General features: G+C 32.7%; 1 protein-coding gene across 1 annotated transcript; it reads right to left on the minus strand.

The window, feature by feature from the left end:
- Positions 1-2,274: 2,274 nt before the first annotated feature.
- On the minus strand, positions 2,275-2,817 carry LOC113866928. Its single transcript, XM_027501725.1, has one exon. The coding sequence runs from the start codon at positions 2,815-2,817 to the stop codon at positions 2,275-2,277; it is 543 nt and encodes a 180-aa protein (XP_027357526.1).
- Positions 2,818-10,062: the final 7,245 nt, after the last annotated feature.

Raw genomic sequence — 10,062 nt, forward strand, 5'->3', positions numbered from 1 at the left:
TTGGAATGTCGTTGACGAACTTGGAGCTGTATCTCAAGCTGTAGAACTCGGAATTGAATGTGACCAAAACGAGGTGAATTCTCACGTTCTGGGAAGCAATTTTTACTCAAGAATCATTGAAAAAGGATTTGTAGAACGGAAGTTATGAGCAGGACTTGTTTTGGACGAAACTTGGGAATTTAGGATTTCAAGAAAAACGTGATGGTGATAATGGGTGGCACCACTTTCAGGGAGAAAGATAAGCCACAAAGATGCCACAAGGAAGGTGGAAAGCCCTTGATAAGTCTCAAACTTGGTTCAGCCAAGAGCCTGGGAGAATCATTCTCACACAAAGTTTTATTTGATAATCCAAATCTACTTTCATTGATGTAAATGTACATATAGGGGCTGCCACTTAGCAACCACAAAACTCTAAAAGTTATTATGGGCCAGCTAGCCCATTAAAACATAATGAAAATAAAAGAAATAACAATAATTAGAATTTATTGGACTAAATTTGTATGCCCATATGGCAGCCCACTTAAACTTATGATAAACTTTATTTAGTAGCATACAATGCTTTTAAAATAATAAAAATAAAATAAAAATACTAGCAGCCCTTCTTGCATCAAGGGTCTTCAATGGGGACAATGCAATGAACTAATTTAGGCTCTAAGTCCTCCAATTTAGACGCAACTTCAAGAATTGTTGCTATCACTTGGTTTAGAGTCTCCTTAGCCTTCTTAGTTCTTGCTCTAGTCATAAGTCCCCCAAGTCCTTCAAATGTGTTGTTTCTCTTGTCCTTAACCATGTCCTCATCAATACTCATTTGCATGTGAATAATAAAAGTAATTTTAATTATTAAATAAAGAGATCTTTTAACTTATATAACATTACACATTACAAAAATTTATTTATATATAAATATATATGTTAAGTTTTTATTAAAAATTACAATTTTTTTTATAGTGAAATTATTAAATATTATATTTTTAATAAAAATAACATATATATAAATTTTATAATGAAACTTAGGTGCATTATTATATATTATTAACGTTGTTTTACCATTAGAATTAGAATTTTACACTACTAATATGAGATAATTTAGTGTAGACTTTTAATCTCAATTATATAAATTATTGAGATTAAACTTTAATTTTGATTTATAAATTTTGTTTTTAAAAAATATTAACAACATACTCTTTAATATTTTATTTTTAAAAACATGCTTAATTATTAATTAAAATTAATTAAAAATTATGTAAATTCTACTTTTTCTCAATACTAATTTAATATTTTTTATATAGTTTATATTTTTTTCATAAATTTTAACAAATAATTAAGAGAATGTGAGAGTATGATCTTAATATTTTTTACATGTTAAAAAAAATTTAAAAATTCGGGAGAACTACTTAGAGTGTTTGACTTGTTTCTCTATAATAATTAATTTAATATAAATAATAAATAATTATAAATAAAGAGAATTTTGAAAAGAGACTTAAAATAAAAAGAAAAGATAAATATAATTTAAAATAAATATAAATTTGAAAAATTTAATGGGCTTAAGTATATTTTTTAAATAATAATAACAATTGCTTTGTTTCTAACCTTGAGCAGAGATAAGAAAAAGTGCAATGGAAGATAATAATCTTCATATTATATGTTTGTATTGAAGTAAGTGTTGCGCAATATAAGTGTTCCTAACTGGACATCTGGTGGGAGAGCTAGTTTTGCGCAATTTGTGTTGCCGTTTGAAGTAAGTCATTAAAATAAGGAGGCTTGTCTAATGTGTGATTTAAAATTAAGGACGATTTTCTAAAGTTTAACCCAACGTACGGCAGATAATAACAACAACAATAATAATAATAATAATAATAATAATAGTCAATTAATAGATAAAATACAATATTAATTAGTTTGATAATTTTCCCTTTTTGCATAGAAGAATCGTCGTCGATTAGTATCCTAGGAAAATTGAAATGTAAAGATACACAAATTTATATCAAACTAATCATGGCTAAAATATTTGCAAAACATTATCTTACTTAGACTACAACAAAGTTAATCATTAAGCCAAAGCAAAAATTAATGTTCGCAAAACATTATTGTCTAACTCAATAGACCATGAAACATTAAATAATTTTAGTGTTTTGTCCATAAATGTCAAACTGACAAACACAAATACACATGGTGAGTCAACAATGTGGATCCTTGTTGTCCTTAAAAATATTCGACTCGAAGCTTACTAATATCAGTCCTTCCAAGCAATTGGAATAAAGACAACACCACCGATCAAGATTCCACCAAAAACCAATCTTCACCTTTTTCTTCTTCAACTTGATCCATTGAATCCATGATAAATGAAAACCCCATTTCAGAAATGCATTTGCTATCATCCTTCTCCACCCGATAGCAATCACCAGAAGTGGAAGAATAATTTACATGATAATGAACTTGGTCACCACCTTCATATTCCACCTCATCTTCGATGTAATCATTAGAAAGATGGTCCAATGTTTCGGTTGCGGACAATCCAAAAAGATTAGAATGGGGTGGATCCATGACTCGCCAATTTTGTTTGTGCTTTTGGGTACCTTTGGTCTTGTCCTTGGACTTGCAAGCTGGGTTAAGGTGGCAATCATTGCACCGCGGTGTGTCACACTTGCCCGTGAACTTGGAGTGATTGGTTGGCTTAGAAGACACCTTTACGAAGAGTCCAGCAGTGGGAGGGGAATCAAATCGGGTGATGAATCGGGTATTGGGTCTTGGGTTTAGTGGGGATGGTAGGATCCTATAAGACCTTACCATACCATGTTGCCGACCCTTTCTCTTCATTAGTGTTCAATTCAAGTTGTTGGCCACGGGAATCAAACCAGAAAATTAAAACAAAAAAAGCAAAGAACCAGTGAAGGGTTTATGGGTGAGGAATGAATCAGCTATTCTTTTTAAAGTGTTGCCTTCGCTATATTGATACTTTGGGAGCAAGGAAGATTTAACTAACTAGCGTGTAGACCAAGTATATATGAAAAATAATGTAATTTTGACAATTCATTTCGATTAAATAAATGAAGAGAAGACACTTTTGATTCATTTATGGGTTATTTAATTCCTATGATCTTATCCTCACCATTTATGCATGATAAAATGTTCAATTCGGTGACATGGAAGAAAATAGAAACTACTCCATTCATAATTAGTTAGTTCTTTTTCTTATTTTGATAAAATACAAGAGATCGAGAAAGTTACATACGCAACTAATTAGGACTATCAATTACTTTGATTTTTAACATTATAACATTAATCAATAACTAATTTATTCTCTCTAAATTTAATAATTAGTTTCAATTTAATTCTTAAATTTTACAACCATTAGCCAATTTAGTCACTAATATTATAAATGAAATTAACTAATGCTCAACAAAACTTATGACCAAAATAATTAATTATTATCCAAGTTAAGATTTAAATTTACTAATTATTACACTAAGATTAAAAATGATCGACAACTATTTTAAACTTATTTTATATATTAATATAATCGATTATTGTAAAAATTCGGTTAGTCAAAGCGTTGCAAATTCGCGCACCATTTTATATTAAATACGATCAAAACTAATATTAATTAAATTTTTAATACATAAAAGGAAATATTTCTATTAAATATGTAAATTTAATTAACTGTCTAAATATTGATTTATAAATATTTAAATAATTTTTAGGGTCAAGATGACCTATCCTACCATCTTGATAAACAATAAATAACGATGATACGATGATTAGAAGAATAGTCTATGAAATTAAACAAATAAGGAATATAAAAATTAGATTAAATATTATACAACCACCCACTTGATCGAGAAGATACACATTTAGAAAGAAATTATAATTGTACTCAACCATTTTATAATTGTCTAATATCATACAGAGTTAATAAAATGGGTAGACATGATGGCTATCTGAATATATATCCATATGATGATTAAATTTAAATTTTCTTTTAGATTTGCATACTACAAGTTTGGGCCGTCGGCATTACCTTTTTTCTTTTTCGAGTATACAAATTGTTATATTTAAATATCATATTGTTGTCAATAAAAAAATGTCATATTATTTTATTTAAATGGTTGAAACTACTGATAATGTTTATTTTTAATACTTAAAAGTGTAGCATCCTTAACTTTATATTCAATTTATATAATAAATTATGATAAAATAAAAAAATATATATTTTTTTAAAACAAGTAGTATGAAAATGCTATGAAGTTTAAATTTTCTTGTAAATAAATTTTTTTGTAAAACTTTACAAAAATATTATAAATAAAAAATGATAAATTGTATCTTAATAATTAAATTTATTCTGCAAGTTGTAACATCTCTATTTTTTTATTCATAAATTTTAATAAAACTTAATTAAAATAGGTAACATTTTAGATAAATTATGAAAGGTTTATGTTGATTTAAATTTTAAAACATTAGAATTTATCAAAATCTTAAAAGTCTTTACAGATAAATTTCATTCATAATATAGAAATATATTTTCACAACTTAATTTAACTTTACAAATAAGATTGAGAGAATTAATTACTAAATATTACAAATATAATTCAAATTATTATTTACAGTAAACTTTATTAAACCATTAAAATGTCTAAATTTGACATCAAATTGTTTATATACCAAAATTCAATTTCTAATAAAGACTTAATCAAAATTATTACTACCTTAATACAACCTAAATCTTAACAAAGCAGATTCTTTCTTGCTGTTATTGAGAATATGATCCTGGAATGAATTGTCCTTCATTTCAATTCCTGAAAAATAGTTGTAAAGGTGAGTGTTTACCGCCTCATTAAATCCTTTATTTTATGAAAAATAGTAATATAGAAACATTTTTAAATACAATACATCAAAATAATATTAGTTTGCATATTATATTAATGAACTTATAGCAGATCAAACATAACAAGCACATTAGTAATATTTCAAAACATACACTAAGACTATATCATTCATTCATATATTCTTATATCAATCAATATGTCATAATACATGAGTTCTAATCATATTAATCAATGTATTACAATACATGCATTATAATCACACTCATCGATGTATTACAATACTTGTATTATAATTAGACCAATCAATCTATTACAAAACATGTATTATAATCACAACATCACTATATTATAACTTAGACATCATGAGTACACATTCATTGTCCCTAGCTTAAGATCTTCATAGTATAGATAGTTGTTGGTTAGTTGCAACAACACGGATACAATGTGTGCCAACTTGACCCTTTTAGCAATAGTGTGTCAGAAGTATAGGTTAGGAAATGAGTGTGAGGCTTTTGATACTTTCATTCTTAACAGTTTGTGTGCAATTTAAAAGAAAGCATTCACCACTGTACATTTTCCCAAGTTTTTCCAAAATTGACTCCATCTTCCATACTCCCAGTATATCTCTGTCACTATTTGATGTAATCTTAGAAGTCATAGGTTCACACATACATATACTTTTGTACTTGCTTTGCTCATGTTTAGAATAGTTTATTTTCAGCCTTGTATTTTGGCCATGGGCTCAAGAAGCCCATTAGGATTTGAGTGAAGTCTTTTGTATTTTTATTTAGGCTTGTATTAGGCTATGTTTCAGGGCATGTATTCAGCCCAAATCTCCATCCCCTTTCTTTTCTTTGTTTTAAGGCTCATTAGAGACCATTTTGGGCCTTGAGTTAGCTTGCCTATATATAGGTTAAGCTCCTTTGTAATTTTTAGATTTTTGATTCATTTGATGCATTTTTCAGCATAGTCTCCTCTTGAGTGAGTGAGTTTTCTCTGAATTTTTTCATTGAAAATTTCAGAACCATACTCTTATCATGGATTCTTCCATGTGGTGAGTGCATTGATGCTTATCTTCAATCCTTTGAAGTGGCACGTTGCATTATAATTCCATTTCCTTGCTTTCCACTTGTTTTTTCTTCTTTATTTGGTGCTAGATTTGTGAAAACTCTCCATACATTCTGCTTAAAACCATGGCTGAAACATCTCTTGGACGATCCGCTTTTGGTCATTCTTGAAGGAAGCTTTAAGGATCACATCACTATCTAACACATTTCCATCACTTTTTCATGACATACCATTTTCTCAACAATTCTCTTTTCATGACTTTCTTTAACATTCAATCATTTTCACACTTTCTTAATAGTTCAAACAACACTTTATACAAATCCATATTCTCAAATATTCACACTAATAGTCATTGTAACACCTTAATTTAATTTCTAAAATAAATTAATTTGGCAATAAATGGAAATAATAAAATTTCATTGAACGGTTCCTAATATATGGTTTCAATAAAGTATTTCAAAATAAGGGAGGGTTACAAATTTGCATCAAAATAAATGCTATAGGACTAACTTAAATACATCACAATTTTCAAAAATAATTTCCTAAGTCCTATAATAGTTTCATCCTTCCCATTCACTAAACCTGGTGCTGATCATCTTGGTCACCTGAAAAATTAATGTAAGAGTGAGCACTCTACACTATCACACACACACATACACACAAGTATAAAGACTCATCTTGCACGTTTCGCATAATTACAATACCATTCAAATCAAGCATAACACAAACACAAATTAATATTTTATAACGTTGCACATACAGGTGCGTTCATTGCATTTTAGCCATGCTCACTGTGGCACTGTGATCACAGTTTTCTTGATACCCTCAACCTCAGGAACTTACACAGTTTCACACTATGAATGGTCTCCGGTTAGCCCCTGCCTCACGGATACAACGTGTGCAGTCATGGGCCACTTAGCAAAGTGTTAGTCAGAGACTGAGTCAAGAGGAAAGTGTGTGACCTATGGGGCACCCACGCTCACTGTTGATGTCACCACCACCCTCTCTTTCCTAAGGTATTTCTACCACCCCATCTTCCACACCCTAGTGTATCGCTGTAACCATTCATAGTTTTCAACATTTTCAAACACAACCACAATCACATCAACATGCCATTCACGCATATTCTCACCCATTTCATATTATTCATCATCAACCAATGGGATATCAACACATACAATCAATCACATTACATTCCACACTAAATTTCCATCACAATCAAACAATTCTCATCAAATACACATCTTTCTGCATTTTATCCTAATCACATTGCAATACATAATACAATAAACAAATTCTAATTATAATGAGATAGGATAGAGTCCTCTTTTACCTCGGATTGAAGTCTCAACATGAATTCAACAATGGAAATGCTCCCTACACAGATTTTTGTCATAAACACATGAGAAACTCCATGAGAAACTGAGAAAACAAAGATGAGGGACGAGCCAAAATCCTAGTTCTTAAAACTTACCTCCAAACATCCCAAATATGATCTCAACCTTCAATGTTGCACCCAGACATCTTTGGAGGCAATTTAATCGGTGAAATAAGATTGGAAAAATTGAGAGAATCGAAAGAGAGCTTGAATAGAGGAATGGGAACTGAGTTTTCCCTAAACCAATCAAATACCCTAGGGTTCGCAATACTCTCGCTACAACAAGACACTCTGGTTTCTGCATAATCTCGCTACAGCGAGACTGCACCCAGAAAATGCACCTCCTCTGTTGCCTTTTCGTTACAGCGAGGAGTCTCTCGCTACAGTAAGAATGCAATAGAGGCACCCCCATCTCTTGAGGCCTTCTCACTACAGCGAGAATGCAAGAGTCATGCCACTTGCCCAAGACATTCTGGCTATAGTGAGAATTCTCTTGCTACATCGAGAATGTCCTTGCAGCATACACTTAGCCTATTTCCAATCAGTTTCAAACACACCCAGTTATCAATTTGCAATCAACATCCACAATTATACTTATATATTCGTCTATACATATTCACACATATGCATATCATCATATAAACTAAACACACAATCAGGAAATAATCCACGTATTTATATTAATAATTAAAAATTGATTACAAAACTTAGGACGTTACAACTCTCCCCTCATTTAGGGAATTTTGTCCCCGAAATTCAGTAAAACTATACAAACAATTCTAGATATAGCTCTCTCATTCTACTCTCCTTTTTCCATGTGACATCTCTCTCATTACCCGCACCATATATCAACTTCACCAGTGGGATCTCCTTGCCCCTCAGCTACTTAACACAGTGATCCATAATCCTCATCGGATACACATCGTAGGACAACTCTTCCTTTACTTGAACCAAGTCAAGATCAATCACGTGAGAGGAATCTGACACATACTTCTTTAATTGAGACACATGAAACACTGAATGTAGATTGGAGAGAGTCAGAGGTAGTGCTATCTAATACGTTGCAGGACCGATCTTACTCAGCACTTCAAATGGCCCAATGAATTTAGGAGATAGCTTTCTAGATTTTAGAGCTCTCTCAACTCCGATCATAGGTGAGACCTTAAGAAATGCATGGTCACCCACCTGGAATTCCAAAGGTTTCTTCCTCTTATCATAGTAGCCTTCATCTTCTCTCTGATCATCTTGATCTGCTCATTTTGCTTCTGAACCATGTCTGGTGCACATAGAGTCACCTCTTCAGTCTCGTATCAGTACAAAGAAGTCCTACACTTTTCTCGTACAGAGCCTCAAATGGTGCCACTCCAATGCTAGCGTGATAGATATTGTTGTATGTGAACTCCACCAATGGCAGGCATTCTTCTCAAATTTCTTGCTGCTCAATCACATAAGCTCTCAACAAGTCTTTCAGGGATTGGATAGTCCTCTCTATCTGACTATTAATTTGTAGGTGGTAAGTCAAACTAAGCTTCAACTTAGTACCCAACGCTCTCTGTAGGCTCTCCTAAAAGCTTGAGGTGAACCTCAGATCTCTGTCGGATACTACACTAGTCGGCACTCCATGTAGCCTGATTGTCTTCCTCACATACATGTCCGCCAATCTCTCTAATTTATATTTCATGTTGATCGGGAGAAAGTGTGTAGCCTTGGTCAATCTTTCTACTATCACCCAAATAGCATCATGGTGGTTCCTAATTCTTGGCAAACTGGAAACAAAATTCATGAAAATGCTATCCCACTTTCACTTAGGGATCTCCAAAGGTTGCAACAATCCAGGTAGACGTTGGTGCTCCACCTTTGCCTTCTAACAAGTTAGGCATCTAGCTACATATTCCACCACATCCTTCTTCATTCCATTCCACCAGAAGTTCTTACAGAGATTCTGATACATCTTGGTTGCACTAGAATAAAAACTCATTCTACTCTTATGTGCTTCCTCAAGTATCATTTGCTTCAACTCATCCACTTGGAAAATGCACACTCAGCCTTGGAACTTGATCACCCCATTTTCATCATAGTGGAACTCCAAGTCTTTCCCATCACTCTTTTGCCACATCGTATCTTGCAGGAAAACATCTCTCTGCTGAGCATCTCGGATGTGTACTAAGAAGTCATTGTGGATCGTCATCGTCCCGAGGTACAAACTCTCTGGCCTTACCTCCATAGCCAAGTTCATGTCTCGAAACTCCTCCATCAGGTCCATCTCCTTCACCATCATGGCTGCCACGTGCAATGACTTCCTACTCAATGCATCAACCACCACATTTGTCTTGCCAAGATGGCAAGACAATATGAAGTCATAGTCTTTGAGAAATTTCATCCACCTCCTCTGCCGCATGTTCAAATCTCTCTTATCAAATAGGTACTTCAAGCTTTTTGTGATCACTGAACATTTTAAACCTTACTCCATCAAGGTAGTGCCTCTACACCTTGAGTGCAAAAACCACTGCGGCTAACTCCAAGTCATGTATTGGGTAGTTGACTTCATGAGGGCGTAATTGCCTTGAGACATAAGCAATTACTCTTTCCTTTCAGTCCTAGGATGCACTTTCAAGGAGTTTTAGTGGTCCGAAATGAGTTATGCACGCGTTTCCTAGCCGCTAAGCAAAAGGGGACCAAAACAAAACTAAAATTGAAACTTGGGCCCAAAGCCAGCAAGAGGCGCCAGGAAGGGAGGGAGCGGTGGGCAACCCTTTCTTTGAGTCCTAGGAGTCATAACGAAGGAGTTTTAGT

The sequence above is a fragment of the Abrus precatorius genome, unplaced genomic scaffold (genome assembly GCF_003935025.1).
Source record: "Abrus precatorius isolate BTA unplaced genomic scaffold, Abrus_2018 Scaffold5, whole genome shotgun sequence".
Taxonomy (NCBI): Eukaryota; Viridiplantae; Streptophyta; class Magnoliopsida; order Fabales; family Fabaceae; genus Abrus; species Abrus precatorius.